Source organism: Porites lutea, chromosome 8 (genome assembly GCF_958299795.1).
Source record: "Porites lutea chromosome 8, jaPorLute2.1, whole genome shotgun sequence".
In the NCBI taxonomy this organism is placed as follows: domain Eukaryota; kingdom Metazoa; phylum Cnidaria; class Anthozoa; order Scleractinia; family Poritidae; genus Porites; species Porites lutea.
Genome location: NC_133208.1, coordinates 3772083 through 3793414, shown reverse-complemented (window position 1 = coordinate 3793414; position 21332 = coordinate 3772083). Strand labels below are relative to the sequence as shown.

The window sequence follows — 21332 nt, the reverse complement described above, 5'->3', positions numbered from 1 at the left end:
CTACTACTACTACTACTACTACTACTACTACTACTACTACTACTACTACTACTACTACTACTAGGACCTACTACTACGACTTTACCACTACCACTACTACAACTACAACTACCACTACTACTATTTTTTCCACTTTGTTTTCCCAAAATATTTGAATGAATTTGCTTTACAATATTATTGGATCCAATTAAACGAGACCTTATGATTGAGATATATAAACATGCAGGAGAACTAGATCATTACAGTGATTCTACTTAAGCCGTGAACTAGGTAGTAGAATGCCACGTACTATTATGCACTAATCCTAGTGTCTTCTTTTGTTTATTTGTAGTTATTTTGCTTTACTTGTTATTATTAACTGTTTCACGGGTCAAGTAAAATCGCTCTCTAAGATTTGCGAATCTGCTCACCCTCTCATCCCCTTATCCAAGATATTTCCTGGCTAAATAATTGCCGTTAACGTTAGTTTAGGGGAGGGGTCGGTGGGAAGTTTCCCAGTTGTAAAATTACATCGATCCAAACAGGATATTACCTTTACGTACGTGGAGTCTTCAGGAACAAGACCAGGCAACAGAGTTGAGTTAGTGAGTCCGTGGCGGTCGGGGCTGCCTGGCGGACAGTGCTTGAAGTTTTACTACACGATGTATGGCAAAAACATGGGAAGTCTGGCCGTCAAATTGACGTTATGTGACGGAAGGATTTGGTACATTTTTTACAAGCAGGGAGATCAAGGCAAAGATTGGAAAAAGGGGATATGGAACATAGATCCTCCGACAGGTTTACGTTACAGGGTAAGTAGATAAGGGAATAGGGAACATAGATCCTCCGACGGGTTTACGTTACAGGGTAAGTAGATAAGGGAATGGGAGCATAGATCCTCCGACGGGTTTACGTTACAGGGTAAGTTGATGAGGGAATGGGGAACATAGATCCTCCGACGGGTTTACGTTACAGGGTAAGTAGATGAGAGAATGGGGAACATAGATCCTCCGACGGGTTTACGTTACAGGGTAAGTAGATAAGGGAATGGAGACCATAGAGCCTTCGACATGTTTAAGTTACAAGGTAAGTTGATAAGCGAATTGGGAACATAGATCCTCCGATCTCCGTAGCTGTGGATAATCGATCGAGATCTGATTATAATAAGCCAAAATGAGGAGACAATTGACCATAACGTGCTTAATTTAGACATGCTCGAGGAATAATCGGATTTAACGCTTTTAGATTTGAATATCCCTTTGGTTATGAAAAAAGCCAGCAGTTTTAGAGGGACTTATCATTGGGAAAAAACCCTATGTGGTGACGAGCTCTCATTCTCAATATCCCTTCCTTTCCAAATCAAAATTAGCTTAGTCTCTAGAACACCGAGTCTAATTTTTTTTTGCATATTTTTCGCGGCACGAAAAGCTACTCGGTATAGTCTGAACATAACCTAAAACTACAACCACCGAAGCTAACCAAAAATATTTGCTTTTATCGATTAATTATATGAAGTCATCGTAGGGGCCTGTTACATGGAGGTGAGGGACCCGAAGTAGGTGAGGTAACCCGCTTAGGTAGGGCAACCCGCCTATCCATATAATCTCTCCTTTTAATTTAAGCACGTTTTCATGATAAGTGGGGTGACCATATGGGAGATTATATGGACAGGCGGTTACCCCACCTACCTGGGGTACCCCACCTCGATGTAAACAGGCCCTTAGAAAAACATATATACAAAAATGAATCTTGTATTGTCCCCGAATGAGTGGCTATGACTATTTTCTGTTCTTTTGCAGGTTGCCAAGATGGCTACCATACCTGCCATATCTGGGCCGCAAAAGGAGATTGCACGAAGAACAAGGCTTGGATGACTAAAAACTGCCAAAGAAGCTGTCGCGTTTGCAGAGGTGTGTAAAATTGTTTAGACACTAGTAGCAGAGGCGTGGCAACAGTTTGTTAAATTTATGAAATATGGTTTCACCTGAGGTCAAAAGTGTTGAGACCTTTCCAGTGAAATTACTAAAACTAGCGACCCCTCCCCTCCCACCCCAAACAAAGTTGGATTTGGAGCAAAATGGGTGAAAATGAGTGCTTTTTTTGGCCACAACATTGCTAGGGAAAGTGGGCAGACGACGGGATGATCCCGAAGCCGAACAACAAATTGTCCTTAGGAGCAGGGTCCAACGTAACAATTGCTTCGACGGGCTTTTTCACACAGTCCCAAGTTCTATTGTCCTCCATTGTATGCCTTGTTCCTAGTGTCATTAATCCGCAAGCGGCCTTTCGGGTCACGTTGTCCGAGGGTCAGGTAAAGGAATCCTGGATAGTTTGGAGTCTTGATTCCCTGGCGATAGATTCCGCATTCTTTGTCTATGGAACTTGTATCCTCGATTCCAATCGTTAGCTGCATTCCGGAATCCTTGAGCTGTATTCTGGATTCCAGAGCCTAGGATTTCGAATTCCACGAGCAAAGATTTTCCGAGCTCTATCAGTGCCATTGATATCTTGTCTACTTTTCTTAGAGCTAATAGACTAGAGATTCTGGATCGAATCATTTTTACATGAATTCATGTCAATGAGTCTTATAGTCATGTTACACGGGACGATTTGCAACGCCGATTTTTTTTGAAGCAAGAGCGTCTGAATCGATCTTTCCCGCAAAATCTGGCCTTTGTTTATTACAAGTACGATGTGTAGTATGTTAATTTCACAATAAGAAAATATTCTTATTTTTTGTAGGTAGATTTATGATCTTCAGGACAGAAGAATTTGTCAGACATAAAGCTGGGATGCCTGTGTGGATACTATTTTCATTAAACGTTATTACAAGTCACAAATACCATAATTGAAATGAAACACAATTACAATAAATCAGTTAATTTACATCATTGTTTGTAAATGGTCACTACTGCAACTGCGAAGCGCCCGATTTACAGCTTTCTAAGGCATTATACAAATATTTACTTCCGTTTCAGTGGGTTCTAGTCCTCGCTCCTACCCATTTACTTCTGCACGGAAGACATAACCTCCCACGCAGACCTGGTTCTTAGGGGTTCTTCACGCGTTCCTGTCTCACTAGCAGACTGGAATTAGAAAATTTAACTTTGCACTATATCAAGAAATGATCAGCCTTGGAATTGCAATATTGCTACAAAGTTTGGTGCTTGTATCAAAAATCGCTTAATTAATTCTTTAGCTAAGGCGCCGGAGAATATGGGTTCACTCACACTCACATTCCTCATGTGCTGGTTTCATTACTCAGTTGAAATACTCGTCACTGTTAGAAGTAACATCTACTAATTATCTCACTCATAAATTGCGAAAGTTCATGAACAAGTATTACAATGAGTAATAGGCATGAATGTCTATTTACGAGTACTCGAGAAACGCGAAACGAGTACTGCAAAAGCTCGCGCGCGTGACGCCAACCGAGAGACTGGGTTCCAAAAGAAAAAGCAATATGGCGACGGTTTGTTGACCACCGTTGGAAGTAAATTGGATCCAAAGTAACTGATCTAGACTTCTGGATTTAGGATTTGAGCTTCAGCAGTTCTTTTACTTACTCGTCAACACTTGGCTTTATTTAAAACCTGAAAATTCTCGCACGTGGCGTGGCAGAAGTCGGGAAAAATCTGGCACAGGTCCTGTGAGGTATGTGAATTTAATAGCTTAACTTTAATAAGCTTAAATTCAAGGCTGTTTTGCTGGAAATGATGGTCTTATGAGCAAGTTTTATTGATAATGGGAATTGATTAAGTTTATGGCTTAAATCATCAAGTAAGTACAGGAGATCTGGTAGTAGGTACAAACTAAAGTGAAACATGAAATTTGCAGGTACAGAACACACGTCACAGGTCATTGCTCTGTTGATAAATAATGCTGCAAAGGTGTAGCATTTGATTCTTTACCTCCAACGACCAGATTGCCAGCTGAATTCACAGGAAAAGATAACGGATTCCCATTTTTGGATATTTTATGATATTTAATGAATTCCCACAAAAATCCCAAATTTGGAGGAGTGAGACAAGTCCCAATCAGGGAACTTGGTTGGAAATTCCCTGTTTAGGACTTGTCTTGGGATTTTTAAGGGTATTCTTTAAATACCCTAAAATATCCAAAAATGCGAATCTGTTATTTTTTCCTGTGGAACCTGCACTCCTGAATCCGACTTGTAATTTCGACTCCAATCTGGGGGGGGGGGGGGGGGGAGGGTACTTTAGGAATTTCTGGGTGGGGATGTGCGGCTGGGACACTGGAACCCTTAACTTATACCAGCGCTTGTTCAGCTGAATTTTGCTTCCCTATACTAGAGTAAACTCCCCAAATCCCCCCTATCCTAGAGTAGCTGTTTTCCAGAAACTATTGAGGTCACTAGCACAGTCTAGCCAAAACAAAACAAAACCTTATACCACAATCCCTAGTCTAGATAAAATCTTCAACCAACTGATCAGTTTCCTCAAAATTGATACCCTATTCTAGACCCAAACACTCTGATTTATAGATACATAGATATTCTGTGAACACCCACTTGCAGTAATAACTGAATTGTTGGGGAAGGTCATTGTCATAATTATACAATTAACCATTTACATACATTCACTGAAATTTGTAAGTTACAAAGTCATTAATTCTTCTGGTATGACCATGTTGACGTCTTGGAAGTTGGACCCTTATACTGTAATGAGATTCAATAGCGGTAGGAAAGGGGATGACGGTTCTTGAGGGGACATTTGGCGTGCAGTAGCCATAAACCGCTTACAAGCTCCTACTCTCCTATCACTAAGAGACTCCAGGCGGGCCAAGACCAAGGCTTCCATATAGTCTACCCGGCCAAAATTAATATTATTTTGAGAGCTTTCCGCTGTATATACAGAGTAAACTGCTTGAAAACCATACCCTTCACAGCGGCACATACTTATATAGCCCATATATTGCAGTGAGTCACAGAGCCACCGTAATATAAATTTGTTTAACTAAATTTCGCGATGTGTTGCCATTTTTTAAATATATCTTGAATTTTGATTGGTTATTGCCTTGTATGAAAAAAATTCACAACTTTGATGAAAAAGGTTAAAACAAACAAGATGAAAACATGTCTAAAGGCCTGTTTACATGGAGGTGGGGGCCCCTGGGTAGGTGAGGTAACCCGCTTAGGTGGGGTAACCTGCCTGTCCATATACAGTTGACTCCCGATAACTCGAACCCTCGCTAACTTGAACCTCGCGCTAACTTGAAGTACCGGTAGTTTTTGTTTCCCCTCAGATAATTGCTATACAATTTTACCCTCGATAACCCTCGATTTCCTCTGGATTTCCGTCATACATTTACTGTAATTTTACCCTGGGTAACTTGAACCCTCGATAACTCGAACCTCCTGCTAACTCGAAGTACCGGTAGTTTTTGTTTCCCCTCAGATAATTTCTATAGAATTTTACCCTCGATAACTCGAACCATGTTTTTAGCCCTTAAAAGTCAGGGAAAAAAGTCTACTGGCGTCCCAAACATCGAATTGTGAACTTCCCATTGACGTGTTGTGGCATTTAATTTTTAATTTACTTGATTGGAGGCTGATGTTGTTTGTCACAAATCTAACGTGAAAAAGCTTTACTTCTGAAAACAGTAAAAAGCATGTTCTATTTAAGCAAGGTTTTGTTATGTTACGTTCTGATTTATAATCTAGAGGTATCTTTTAATTTTCACTTGATATTTCTACAATTAAATGTGATTAAAATGTTCACCATACAGTAAAAACTGTTTTTTTCCTTACTTCCGGCTATTTTTTTCGAACTCCCTATAACTCGAACCTTTTTCGATTTCCCTTGAAGATTCGAGTTATCGAATCAACTGTAAGAGTCAACTGTAATCTTTCATTTTAATATGATCACATTTACATGTTAGGTGGGGTAACCCGCCACATGTTACCTTACCTACCTGGGGTCCCCCAACTTTATGTCAACAGGCCCTTAGCCAAAGTAGGCTGCAAAACAGCCCGAATATTTAAATACAATGGGTTTTTTCTCTCACCACTTCGCGCCTTTGCAAAACCAATTATCAGAAAAAAACGACTGTTTTGCATTCTTAAAATTTTTTACAGGAACTGATCATGAGTGATTTACACCCTAATTTCCATTTGCATTTCCATGTTTCTTTTTTTTTCATTTCAGAGTTTCAGACAGTTCATGGCTAAATGTTGGCCAAAAACATGGCACACTTAAGAAAGAAATGACTGGTAACTTGGAATGAAACATATGGCAAAAATGCTTTTAAAGATATAATAAAAATCAACAAAAGCACACAAATAAATTTAGCTTAACAAATTTATTTAACTAGGAACCGTCAAATTCCACTTAACCAACACCTGCTTACGGATGCCTCATCATACATCAGACAGGAACAGTCTGCTTTGTCCCTGGGAAAAGAAAGCCCTTAAATTTTGTCTAAAGTCAACCTGCTTTATACGGACACTCCTTTAATACCAAGACTTCCTATGGTCTCTCAGTGTCCGTATTAACAGCCGTATTAAGATATTTTTCTATTGCCTTATCAACTTTAATGCTGCATGTAGCTTAAAATTACTGGATCATTTTCTATTTTTTCTTTGTTTGTTTACCTGTTTATCTGATTATTTGTACTTTCAATCAAAATGGCCTCATATGCAGTTTCCTTACAATTAATAATCAGTTAAGCTTGTATTAGTTTTCGTCTTGGGCCTGGCATGGGCTCCTGCTTTTTAAATTTTTTGTTATTGTTGTTGTTTATCTAGTAGCATAGGAAGGTAAGAAGGATGATTTTTAAAACACACATACCTAAAATCCTCTATTAAGATTCCCCCTCTAAAATAAGCCCCCCCCCACTTTTCAGAGGAGGGAATTAAAATAAGCCTCCCTCTCTATTAAGCCCCCCCCTCCTTTCCCCCGTCCACCCACCATCATCCTTATTCTTCACAATCAATCAACATGAACTGATCAGTTATGGTTTGTTGAGGCTGGAAATTCATATTGTGTTTGGTCTTCGGACACATGACCTCCAACTTCATGTGCTTAACTTTATTTTTCAACTTTATGCTCTAGTTCTCTGTGGAGAATTGTCACCATTTTCTTATTGTTAGAAAAAAGAAGTATAACGCCCAGGAACCACAAGTCTGTCCTCGAGAAGCCTTGCTCCCGTTGATGCATTTCGCTAAATTAAATAAGCCTCCCCCCCTCAAAAGTGGATAATCACTTCGCACCTAGCCTCCCTTTGAAACAGAACATTGAGGCAACATCGATGATGGCCTAAGTATAGAGTTCAAAGGGACTCTGCTGTGCACTGTTTGCAGAATCTTGGAAGACTATACAGCCAACGACCAGGCTTACTATGTTCCTCTGAGAAAAAACAAGCAACTAACAAACAAAAAGTTAAGGAGTGATATTTTTGAAAACGGCGATTTCCTCCCTTCCCTCGTTTAAGCCTTCCGTTCACTCGTAAACGGTGTTTCGGATACCAAAAACACAGGTACGTTCATGGAAATGGTCTCCAGAATGAGAACGGACGAAAAAATAGGTTTTTGAATACGATGATGTCATGCATCATACAGCGCATTCCCTGCATGGTATGCTATCGTATTTCCATTGTTTTAGCGTTTTTGTGTGGACGGGCGATAGCGAAATTTTACGAGGAACAATTTTTACGACGGGAAATCTTTGACTATTAAAAAAATTGCATTGCAAAAACAGTATTCACTGAGTGCTCCTGAAGAGGAAGACACCAGGGCCCCGCCGCACAGAATCGGCAGTTCTCGACTGAATCATCAGACCTCTTACGTTTTTCCTGTACGAATACAAATGATTCTTAGGACCCAGTTTAGAGGCAACGGAGCATTTTCAAACGTAATTGGGGCTGGCGGGGAAGGTGGGGGGCTCATCGTACACCACGCCAAGCGTATACATGTACCTCTACTGAAATAAGTGGACCACTTAAGTGATTTCATGCAACTGACTTAAGTTACGAGTGCACGTACGTGTACCCGTAGTTGGTACGGACGTTTTATGCAACCGGGCCCAGGAGTGTTTCCGTTACCTTTATAGTATTTTTATGTTCGCCGCGTTTTCAGTTATTTTCGTGTTATAGCCATAGGCCCTAGCATGAATATTTTTGGGGGTTAATTGGCGTACATGAATTTTTTTCATTTAACTTTCCCTTGCGCGAATATTCTTTTTGTAGTTCACCCACCCCCCCCCCCCCCCCATAAATTTTCTAATGGTCCGTCCCTTACTGCAAGATTTTGCACCCTCTGTTATCAAGGGAACTACTGTAGCACTATGACATATAGACAATAGTTACGCGTGATTTCAATCATAATAGCTTTCGCTCTGACATTTTAGGTCAACCATGGCATGATCTCAAGGTAGTACGTAACCCTAACGAAATGTGGCTACAATGGAAAACTTTGTTCCTAGAGGTGTCTGATGTACATCCCCCCCTCCAATGTAAGCGCGTTCGTGGTTCCAAAGACTGTGGATAACTAATATTCTCACTTAATTTCGCGAAAAACGAAAATTGCGTGATTTTTCCTGAAAATCGCGCGATTCGCGGGAAATCTAGTGCCGCGAGGATCCTGGGAACGAGAACCCAACGATGACAGTATGGAAGCTTTGATCGTCGACTGCTAAAGTGGAAAATGCTACATTTATTGGTCAAGATCTCGCAAAAAATGGACTTTCTTATGATTACTACCTTTGGAAATGTTTCGTTCCTCGTTCTGTGTCATTTTTGGACCAACTTATCTGCCGGCGTAACTGCAAGTCGCTGGAATGTTGACCACTTGTTTCGCTGTGTACGACCGTACCATTACGTTGCTTGGCTATTACAACGATGCATACAGGTAAGCTTAAACAACTGTTCAGAAAAATTCGTTGCTTTGTTTAGAAAGAAAATCTCTGGTAAGATTTCTTTACAATCCCGATACATTCATCATGTTTACATGTTTCGATTCTATATATGTACACTGTATGAAAACTGCATTTATAATGAGCTCGAATGTACTGTAAATATCGGGTTAGACGGAAATCCTACCATTCATATCTTTAGTTATTTATGTTGTCATAGCCGCCTGATCTACCTCCAGCAGCCGCTAATAATAAAATGCCGATCAAAATAGCTGTGTTGCTTTCTGTATTTGCCAGCGATTCATCAATAATCTATAATTAGGCGCATAGTTTTGTACATTCAAAGCCCTAAAACTGTTTTGTTCTTGCTTGTTTACAAATTATGACTGCGTAAAAAGGTAGTAACAAGTGTTGTAGTGTACTTTCAGTATAGCTTACGTGATGTATCTAGCCGTACAAAGGTTGATGGGATTGATTATTAAAAGCATGGCGGATTAGATTCGGAGTGTTTCTGGTGCAGCTTGATAATCCGTGTGAATCGGTTTCAATACGCGATTAAGACACGACATCTGGCGACGAGGATAGTCTTTTAGGTCAAAAAAGTTGAATTATGGCCTCTATCAAAGTGGATGATCTACTAACAAGTGTAAAACCCTTCGATCCGAACGGCGAACCGTCGAGCATTGGTAGGCGATGGCAACGATGGCTTAAAGGTTTTTCGTTATATGCCGACAGCAAGGGCCTCATCATCCAAGCAGACAAAGCCGACAATAAAGTGCAAAGAAGGGCTCTACTTTTGCATTGTGCTGGGGAACAAGTGCAAGAAATCTTCGAAACATTGGCTGATACGGGCTCAGCGGCCGAGTATGAGAAAGCTGTGAATGCGTTAAACGCATATTTCATTCCAAAGGTAAATTCGACATACCAAAATCATCTTTTCCGAAGTATGGAACAGCGTGAGGGTGAAACGGTGGCTCAGTTCGTGACAAGGTTAAGACAAGTTGTGAAAGATTGTGATTACGGTGATCAGGCGGATAATCAAATTCGAGATCAAGTTGTTCAGCGGTGTACGTCCCATGATTTAAGGCGGAAATTGCTTGAGAAAGGTGACACTTTAACCCTAGAAGTTCTACTTAAAACTGCTGCATCCTTTGAGGCTGTGCAAGCTCAGCTGGAGAGTATGAAGAGTAGAGGCGTTACTGTGAATCAAGTTCGTGACTCAAGCGAAAACAAGCATTATCATAAAGGGAAGAAGACATCGGGTGAGCCTGGAAACAAAACATGTTATCGATGCGGCAACACAGGACATTTTGGACGAGACCCTGAATGCCCCGCGAAAGGAAAAACCTGCAGGTCATGTGGTGGTGCTGATCATTTTTCTTCGCAATGCAGAAGCAAGGAGAGTAAACGTAGAGGCGATAAGAAGCCAAAAGAGAAGAGGAAAGTGAGATATATGCAGGGAGAAAATGACGACGAGGAAGATGAGTATGCGTTCACTGTAAAATCAATGTCACAGCCGGAAAAAGTTCAGGTAATTGTGGGTGGTTGTGTTGTGAAAATGGTGATTGATTCAGGGGCGAGCACTAACATTGTAGACAAAGGTCTATGGAATGACCTAAAGCAGCAGAAGATTGTCTGTGTATCCAAGAAATGTGACAAGAAGCTTTACGCGTATGGAAGCAAGGAGCCATTGAAAGTTTTGGGGACATTTTCAGCGTTGACGAAAGTAGCTGAGAGCGAGGTTCAAGCTGAATTTGTTGTCATCGATGGTGAAGGAGAAGCACTACTTGGAAGAGAAACCGCGTTGCAACTAGGTGTGTTGAAATTGTGTGTTGAAACCGCGTTGCCAGTTTATACAGTGCAATCCAAAGAAGTGATCATGTCTGATTACAAAGGAGTATTTGATGGTGTAGGCAAGTTGAAAGACTATCAGGTCAAGTTACATGTTAATCCTGATGTACCCCCAGTAGCCCAGCCAGTCAGACGTACTCCATTCAGTCTCCGTGACAAGGTGAAGAAGAAGGTTGAGGAACTTGTAAATATGGATATTATCGAGCCAGTAGAGGGCCCAACACCATGGGTTAGTCCAGTAGTGGTGGTACCGAAACAGAATGATGAAATTCGGCTATGCGTGGACATGCGTAAGGCCAATGAAGCCATAATCAGAGAACGCTACCCCATACCTACTGTCGATGAAGTACTCCAAAGCCTGAAACAAAGCACAGTGTTTAGTAAGCTTGATTTGAAGTGGGGATATCATCAGTTGGAACTCCATCCAGATTCCCGTAGCATTACTACTTTTATCACTCACTGTGGATTGTTTCAATATAAGCGCCTAATGTTTGGAATAAGTTCAGCCCCAGAAGTATATCAGCATGTTATTCAGCTAGCACTTAGTGACTGTGAGGGAGTTGCTAACATCTCTGATGACATAATTGTACATGGGACAACTACCAAGGAGCATGACGAGAGATTAAAGCGAGTCTTGGAGAAACTGAAAGAGAAGAACTTAACTTTAAATGCAGAGAAGTGCAAGTTTCACATGACCAAGCTAGTGTTTATGGGACTCATGCTAACAACCAAGGGCATCGGTCCAACTGAAGAAAAAGTGAAAGCTATTGTCGAGGCGAGAGAGCCGCAGAATGTGTCAGAAGTTAGGAGTTTCCTGGGACTTGCTAACTACAATGCACGGTTCATCCCAGATTTTGCCACAGTAACTGAACCTTTGCGTAGACTGACAAAGAAAGGTGTCTGTTTCAAGTTTGGAGGCGAGCAGAGAAAAGCTTTCAATGAGCTGAAGAGCAGATTAGCAAGTGCTGAAACCCTTGGGTATTTTAACAAAGACGCCAGGACACTAATTATAGCAGATGCAAGCCCAGTCGGTCTTGGCGCGGTACTTGTTCAAGAACAACAAGGAAGAAAGAGAGTTATCAGCTATGCCAGCAAAAGTTTGAGTGATGTGGAAAAACGGTATTCTCAGACTGAGAAAGAGGCGTTGGCAGTTGTTTGGGCATGCGAGCGTTTCCATGTGTACCTGTACGGCATTGAATTCGAACTGTACACAGATCACAAGCCATTGGAGACAATATACTCCAACAAATCAAAGCCCTGCGCCAGAATTGAGCGATGGGTTCTGAGGTTACAACCATACAGTTTCAAAGTAAAATACCTGCCAGGAGAGAAGAACATTGCAGATTCGCTATCACGCTTACTACAAGAAGAGAACCAAGCTGATTCAACGGTAGCGCACAAAGTATCAGATGTATTTGTCCGATTTGTAGCAGTAACTTCCACTCCACGGGCAATGACCACACGCGAGATTGAAGAAGCATCAGCAGAAGATGAAGAATTCTGTGAATTGCGTAACTGTATAATGAGGGGAACCTGGAGGAACGACCAGCTCAAGCAGTACATACCTGTAGCCAGTGAACTGTGTGTGATTGGCAAGCTAATCCTCCGTGGTACCAGAATTGTAATACCCAGCAAGTTGAGATCCCGAGTCCTTACGTTAGCACACGAAGGGCATCCTGGTATTGTTAGTATGAAGCAGAGGTTGCGATCAAAAGTATGGTGGCCTGGAATTGACAAAGAGGCAGAAAAATTTTGCAAAACGTGTTTTGGTTGCCAGCTAGTAAGCAGTCCTGCCCACCCTGAACCAATCAAGTCGACCCCCTTGCCACAAGGTCCTTGGCAAGACTTGGCCCTGGACTTGCTAGGTCCTTTACCGTCAGGTGACTCCGTGTTGGTCGTGGTTGATTACTTCAGCAGATATTATGAAATTGAGATTATGCGCACCACGACATCTGAGAAGATCATTGAGAGTCTGGAGAGGATCTTCATGATTCATGGTTTACCACTATCAGTAACCAGTGATAATGGTCCGCAGTTTGTTTCAAATGAGTTTGAAAAGTATTTGGAAGACTGTGGTATTGAACACAGGAAGACCACACCATTATGGCCCCAAGCGAACGGAGAAGTGGAAAGGCAGAACCGATCTCTTTTGAAAAGAATGCGGATTGCACAAGCTGAGGGCAAACAGTGGAAGGAAGAAGTTCGCAAATACCTGATTGCATACAGATCGACTCCTCACACCACCACCGGAGTGAGTCCAGCTGAACTCCTGTTTGGAAGGAAAATCCGGACCAAGTTACCTGAATTCCGCGAAGATAATGTAGCAAGTGAAGTGCGAGACAGAGACAGCGAAATGAAAGCAAAGGCTAAGTTATAGAGGCATGCAGAATATTCAGATCTAGTTCCAGGTGACAGAGTCCTATTAAAGCAAGAGCGGCAAAACAAGTTGTCGACACCATTTGCACCAGAACTGTATGACGTTGTAAGCAGAAATGGCAGCAGCATTGTTATCAAGTCTCCCGAAGGTGTTCAGTATGAAAGAAATAAAGCCCACCTTAAAAAGTATGAGGCTGAAGCTGCTGATCCTCCTGCTGTAGAGAATGCTGTTGACGCAGGACCAGACCATACAGACCTTGAGACGGATTGTGGAAAAGCAAAGATTGCTGCACCTACAAGACCTGTTCATCTTAAGAAGTTGCCAGAGAAGTTTAAAGACTTTGATATGACTTGACTTATTAGAACTGTTCGTGTTTCGCTAGGATAGTGTTGAGTTGCTTCGCTTTCTTTATTATTGAACTGTGAACTGCGTTCATCCTGGCGGAGTCGAGGTTTATACTTGGGACAACTACTAAGTTTGCTCTGATTTGTTCTTGTAGCTGTTAAGTATGTTTATGTTTCCCATGTGTTGTTGCAAAAAAAGGGAGGGATGTAGTGTACTTTCAGTATAGCTTACGTGATGTATCTAGCCGTACAAAGGTTGATGGGATTGATTATTAAAAGCATGGCGGATTAGATTCGGAGTGTTTCTGGTGCAGCTTGATAATCCGTGTGAATCGGTTTCAATACGCGATTAAGACACGACAAGTGTAAGCAAAAGAGATCAGCTAAAAATAGCTTCATTCAGTTCGTAGTTTTTTAAAATGTGTACTGCACTGCGGCTCGTTTTGTAAAATAAAGATCAGTGAATTTTGAAACAGTACAGTGTATATATAAAGTTGACTTGTGCAAAAGTAACCAGTTAAGTGAGGAAATATGTACAGTTTTACTAAGAATAAGCAGCGCTTCAGTTAGAAAAGGGGAATGAATGTAGTTTGTTTCCCAAATGAGCTGTGTAATTTGAGACCACACATGCAACTTTGGCAACTTTAAGCGCTCATAAAAAGTAAAGTAAGGAATAATTTTTCACTCAAGACTTTTTCAACTACTATCAAGTAATAAATAGTTGCCTTGTTTTCATTGGAATCATGGTATCCATTATGCAATGAATTCAACACTTTCTACGGTTTGTCTTTTTAGGACTATGGCATTGTACTACGAAATGATCCAAACGATCGACACAATCCCCAATTTGAAATTATAGATCGTTTTGTTTAACTAACAAAAAACAGACATTTTTAATCTAAAACTTTGGAAATGCTGAAGGATGGAAGTGGCTTACTTTGTAGAAAAAGTAGAGAAAGGTGTTTGCTTTTTCAGGCAACTTTTTGCGTGTGTCCTTGCATGATTTCCGGTACCTTTTGCTCCTGTGGAGTGATGGGCTGAATAAATTCAACTCACAAATGATGTTAAAAAAAAAGGCTACAAACACCACAAACTTTTTCCAGGTGTACACTGACAAACAACTTCTTACGCCTTCTTGAGGCTTGCAGTAATTCTAGCCTCTTGCGATAACGATTTTTGACTTCTTGGGCTTCAAAGTTCTTGCGTGCAAACCTCAAAAGTACAACACTTTCACTTCTTGCGGTGGCTTGCTTGTTCTTACGATGCACCAACTTCTTGCACCTGCATTGTTTTTGGACTGTACTGTACCTTTGAATTTGTCAGCCATTTCTTTAGAAAAAAGTTCTTTTTAAAGATGTGAACTTTCTCTGTTGTCCTTGCATCTGGGGAGTTGTTCATTTTCTTTTTTGTGCTCAACAAAAGGTATTAATCTAACCTCTACCTCTCAAATTTGAAAACGTCCAAACTCAGAGTTTTAATGTTTCTTTGCTTCTGCTGGAGTGGCATCAGGTCTCCAGGTTGTAAAATTCTGGTTGTTTTCTTCTGTTTGTTGGGAGTAGAATTGGTTAGACTACACCTGTACTTGTTTTCACTACATTGCACCTTCTTTCTTGCCACCAACTCAGATTTTTGTGTATTTCACATCCAAAATCCAATTTGCTTTGCTGCCAAACTTGCATGGGACTGATGATTATTCTCAACTCAGAAGGAATATATTTCCTCCATTAGGACTGGAACTAATAAATTTCCAAAAGACTCTGATTCAATGCCAAGTGCCTTCAAACTTTAAATGTTAATCTCAATATTTCACTATAAAAAATTGCGATAAAACATTTCTGAAAATCATTTTAAGATTAAAAAAATTGCCAAAAAGCAACGACGTTTCGACGTTAGCTGAACGTCATTATCAAGTCAAAATAAGTTAGTGATTTTTGGTCTATAAATACTAAAAAAAAAAACAACAATAGCTGATTAAAAATTGTAACGTGAGAAAATATTAAACAAAGAGTTTTGCACGTATGGAGTCCATCTGAATATTTAAATTGGGCTTAAGTTTCTTGATGAAGAGCATTTCGAATACTAAACAATCAAATTTGCTCTGGCACTTTCTTAAAACCGTGAATTGGCTTTCTCTCAAAAGGTTGTTGTTACCGTGAGCTTCTAAGAAATGTCTACCGATTGCCGAATTTTTGTGCTCAGCAATGCGTTGATGAAGGTGTCGGGCTGTGTACCCGACATAATCTGCATCGCACAGATCACATGAAAAATTGTAAACAACACACTGCTTATTAACAATTGACGGCTTGATTTCTTTGGGTCTGAGGTCTTGCCCCAATTTCTTGCTCACGAAAACTGGTTGCAAAGTAGGGCCAATCTTATGGCTAAGATCGCGTAACTGCTTACGAACCGCATTAGCGGCCACTTGATCTTTAAAAGGAAGACTAATTCTTACTATGCTAAAAATCTCAATATTGTCATACAAATCACGTACATGTAGTTTCTTTGTTTCATGCGCTGAAGTGACTATAATGCATGGGGAGGAGGAGGCCGCTGATGAAAAATTTTTCTGTGTCAACGAGATCAAGAATGCGACATCCTAGCCTCTTTCCACATCACTGTACTCATAAACTACCGTAAAGGCTAAATTGCATTATTGCAGATTCGGCCTAGTGTTTTCCAGAATTGTTTCATCCAGTTTTTGGATAGTTTCCAGGCTTTCATTCACAGTAAATTTCAATCCCATAAGTTTTTCCTTTGATGAATCTTCCATGTGATCGGCTTGACTAAGATCCCCGTTGCACCTTCCATTGTTTTCTGCACAAAAGCTATATGGGCATTTCTAATTCTCTTTGGTTTTTCATTGTCCATAGTTTTCTTCTTGTGTTGTAATTTAGTTCTTTGAGGATACGTGTATATTGATTCAACTTGTTGTTAGCTGATCCAGTTAGTGTAGAGGACCATGTCACAAATAAATTATGTGTGTGATACAATCAAGTTCAATTTTCGCATTTTATGATTTCTTAGGTTGCGAGCAAGCTCTCCAATGTGACTGGGCTGTCATGCGACTGAGCTGTAATAATTCCTTTAATCAGCACGAAGCTGAAATGAGCGTGAGTGTAAACAAACAATGAAAAACACGTGAAAGCATGCGCCAAGGGTATTGACTCCAGGAGCAGTCAATTGATAAAAATCGGTGAAAATCGATAAATTAAATTGTTGTGTCAAATCGCTATTATTGATTTTTCATGATTTTAATGATTTATAATGGAAGTCCACCAATTTTGTTTTTTTGGCAAAAGTTAGATAGTACAGCCGAGAAAACACACCCACGAGTAACAACTGATCAACAAACATAAAAATGAGAAATGGGGACACTACAACACACACAAGTTTCTCTTTAAAACCCTTTATTTTGTACATAATAACAAAAACGTTTTGGTAATTACATTCAGTAGGCAATTATCGAGAGAAAAATACAACCTTAGATAAAGTCCGTATGACGGCGGTCTTAAAAATCACGTAAGGTTAAAATATATGACAAAAGACCCTAAATACGTACCTGGTCCTCCTTTGCACACAAAGCCGTTTCTAAAGCGGTTGTATATTGGGAATATTCGGAACCAAGCTTCTAGACTACCAACTCAATGAAGTTACGTTTTGAGCATAAACGATGATCGATGAAATAGCTCTGTATTAATTTTTATAGCATTGTGAAGATGTACAGACAGACAGCCATGATTTTTGCTTACATTTTAGGCCAAATTCACAGGAAGTTGGCATACAGGTTATTCCCAATCCCATAAGATAATCATAATCAGAAATTTTAGGCGCCTGTTCGGGCTCCTTATTTAAAATGTTGGTTGCCTGAGGGCAAGTCTTAGGAGCCTCTGTCTCCCGCCCTTCTGTTAGGCTTTGAGATTTACCGATTTTTTACCGTTTATTTCAAAAATTGTCACATAAATACATTTAAGTTTGATAATTATTTCATTTATTTAGTTTTAGCTTATTTTTAGAGGCTTTTTAGTTGTTGTGTATAGTTGCAGCTATAGTTTTCCCTCAAAGTTTTTACCCTAATATTAAGAGCAAGTAGACAGATGCCATTCAGAACAACAACAAAAAACTTTTTGCAATTTACCTAAAGACGGAGAACGGTTGATTCGGTGAAAGAAAAACTCAAAGGCAAGTTTTTGAAAAACATAGAACATGATTTGTTTACGCGCGGGCAGATGGCAGCATACATGAACTCGGACAGCTAGATGACCGGAAGTTTACTCACGAGCTGATGTATTACACTGTAAAGAAAACTATCTGCAAGTATGCCGTGAAAAAAAGCATTTAGCCTACCGTAGACAAAAGATGGTCAATGCAAACAATAATACTTGTTTTGAAGACCAGTAACAGTGAAATATCTGATAGCTTGTTCAACAGAGAAGCTGACATTTAATATTTATATCTTGATATTTATATTTTTTCCCCTGGAAAAAAACACGGTAAACAACCCCCAACTCCCTCAGAAATTGCCTTCTTTTGGACTCAGGACTTTCCTCCGGAATTTCTGTTGCCTTTCGTGGGGGATCATGGATATTTTCCGGAACTACACACTGTAGGGAGGCCATAGAGGAAAAAAAATAATTTTAAAACTCTCCAGCAAAACAACCTTCTTACAGTACAGACATACAAATGCAACTACTACAAATGCAAACTACAACTGTCTCCCTTCAGAGTGCTCATTGGCTACTGATTCATATACATTCATTTTTTGTAAACATAATTGCTCCAGAATAACATTCATGTTTAACATCTTTGTCTTTTTTGTAGGGATAAGATGCTGATAAAGGGAAATGGTAGATGTCCAGTTGAGTAGTGCATCAGATTTCAACAAGTCCATATGAGAAAGTTTGACAGGGACAGAAGGAACTATTAAATAACCTTTAAACTTCTGGTAGGTTTAACCCATAAAACCCCAATGAGCGTTGGCCCAAAGAAAAGAAATTTGGAGACCACAAGAGGCAAAGAGAACATTTGGCCTTGGTATGATTCGCACCCACATACGACCTTCAAGTTAGATCTGCTGTTGCTCTACTGATTATGCTGTGAACAAGTTTTGAGTTTGCAATTCTTCCGCTTCCTAGATTTCTGCCATTTTCGCCTTTAATGTCTTCCCCTTTTCCGTTCCATTACAGAGCACATCAACATTTTTTACCCCAATCTAAAATTATCTACGCGGACTATGGGAATCCAGGTTTCTTTGTGAACTGATTTTAATATCTAGTCAGTGGTAAATAACTGCCGACCATTGACCATTGCCTGTGCATTATATCCCGTGTGGGAGATTTGCACAGATTTAGAATTTAGAAAGATCTTAAATTGAAGCTTATGTCATTTCCGTTTTAGCATTTTTTGAGGTATCAATGTACTGTTTACCAAACTGTTATTAGCATTGAACATCTGACTTTCTATGTAGTTCATGAAGTTTGCTTGCTAGTTTTTTTGTTTAGAGAAAGAAGTAATAATATAAGTTTAAAAAATCATTTTAACATGCTTGTTTGTTAGGGCTGTAGTCGTGTTCTAGTTTTGTTGATAGGCCCTAGATTATGTCGTAAACTTGTGAGAAAGAAGTAATAATATAAGTTTAAAAAATCATTTTAACATGCTTGTTTGTTAGGGCTGTAGTCGTGTTCTAGTTTTGTTGATAGGCCCTAGATTATGTCGTAAACTTGTTTATTCGCAAAAGGTTTTAATGATTGATGGCTTGTTTAATATATTATATACGTAAGCAAACGTTAGTTACACAGTAAGCAATGCTGAGGGTGACAAAATAAAGTTAAATTATTCTGTTTTCGGTTTAAGCAGAGATAATTAAATTCAATTTATTTTCAAACAATGTTTACAGAGAAAACAAAGCAAGAACTCCAGGCTCACAGACTCCAGTTAATAGGATCGGTCTTGTAAGGAACATTTTGAATTACTGCTCATCAGTTACTGCTGCGCACAGCTCTGAGAAGGTATGTTTACACTTGTTTTCCTGGCCTTGTTTACAAGGAATGTCAGGTGCCTTTGCTTATCTTACAAATGTACCCTTCTTTGAGTGTACCATAACAACTACTGCAAGAGACTGCGACCCTCAGGGAGGTGAAATGTACAACTAACATTAGATTTCAAACAAAAACCTGCCATGTATATGATAGAACATTTTTTCTCTTAAAGAGAACAATCATTAGCCTGTATACAGATGCCCCCCTTCCCTCAGTAAAATATCGGGGAAGGGGATACATGTCTGTAGACAGACTAAACAATTTATTATCCCCTGCACTGTAGTACTTGTGGAAGAATTATATGATATCAACCAGGACCCATAAAACTGTCATTCTTGCCTTAGAATTCTCCCTTTTTTGAGCTATTTTGAAAAAAAAAAAAGCTCATGTGTCAGTGGTCTTAGAAGCGTATATATCTTTGTGGGTTTGTGGCTTTGTCTGTTCGGATGTGTGTTGCTGAGGCCAATAAGGTTGGAGGTACTACGAGTTGATTTCTAGGAACCAATGAAATTTTGGCGTCTTAAAGCGTTATGAACTAGTTAACTAAGCATTAAAACGGCTTGGGAAAGCATTCAAGGCTGTGAGTAAAACCTTTAGAAAAATGTACCTTATAGGGTCCATAAGAAGTGTTAGAGAAACATTACTGTTCAAAGTGTTAGTCCAGGTTGTTCAAAGCATTAGAAAAAGTCATTTGAAATTTCGTTTCAAAATGTCTAAAGCATTCGGCAAAGTTGTTAGATTTTTGCATTCTAGGATGTTTAATGAGTTTAGTGAAGCCTTAGAAAGTTCTTTTTATTGTTCTGTCTTATGACCTCTGAAATTATCATTGTAAGGTTATCGCTCTACACTCGTTAGATTTTCACCCAATCTGTACTTGATTAAAACTTGCAACACCTACATTTTCTCACACGTTCATGCATCTGTCGTTCAGGCTAAATTTAAATACTTAAACACAAGCATTTGAACCAAATTATATAGAAGTGAAAATTATACACCGAAAACTTGAGTAGTGTTTTGAATCAAAATATTTTGAATCAAAATATGAACGTGTCAAAATGAGGCTTCGCAAGAGGTATCATAGACAATTTTTGCTTACCTTAGCAGTATAAATGGAACACAATCAAAATACCATTGCCATGTTAATCATCAAAATGTCATATGGATCAAATTTCATGACCATTCTTGACTTTTTCACGATCAGTTGCTGAAAAAACCGGTAGTAGGGGACACCCTTTAGTGTCCGCTGCCTTTGTCGAGAGCTGGCAGTTACAGAGAGGTCTAAACAAGAAGCAATATATGGACTGTCAGCCGGGACTAAGATGAGTGGTTATTGTAGAGAGGTGGCCTTTGTGGGGAGTTGGTCGATAGTTGGAGGTTGAACTGTTTTTTTGAAACCAATAGCTTTCAAGAAGAACCTGAGAAGTCATGTCAACTACCACCACCACAAAAACTATCAAATCCTTCTTCAGTGCAACAGTTACCCTGTATGTTTTTTGTGCATAACTGAATCCTGTATGTCTGTATGCTGCTAATAATAGTAAAATAACCTAGGAAGTCTAAAATTATGATATACTCACACTTTGCTTAACCTTCGGTTGTTTCTTTTTCAGGTACAAAAAAATAACAAAGATTCGTCTTGGACAAATGTTAATGAGTGGCTCCAATATTGGAGAGGCAACTAATCTGAAGAATGTCATTGCTACAGGGAAGAGATCACTGGTCATCAGGTTGGTTTGTGGACCTTTATTGGTAATAGTGGAGCCCCATAGCTAAAAAAATGTATCCATCCGAGAGAATGAAATTTTGGTAATCACGTGACCATACACCAACAGCCCAACCATGCATCCATCTCACACTTTCTAGCTAGTTTGGGAGC

General features: G+C 39.7%; 1 protein-coding gene and 1 pseudogene across 1 annotated transcript; both read left to right on the top strand.

Annotated features, from left to right (window-relative positions):
- LOC140945103 (uncharacterized) overlaps window positions 1–2991 on the top strand; it is a 10940-nt pseudogene extending 7949 nt beyond the window's left edge.
- Window positions 2992–9310: 6319 nt separating this feature from the next.
- Window positions 9311–11642, top strand: LOC140945101 (uncharacterized). The gene is made up of 2 exons (XM_073394164.1): window positions 9311–11502; window positions 11583–11642. Exons 1-2 carry the CDS (start codon window positions 9460–9462, stop codon window positions 11640–11642), a joined length of 2103 nt encoding a protein of 700 aa, XP_073250265.1. The 5' UTR covers window positions 9311–9459.
- The last annotated feature ends 9690 nt before the right edge of the window (window positions 11643–21332 follow it).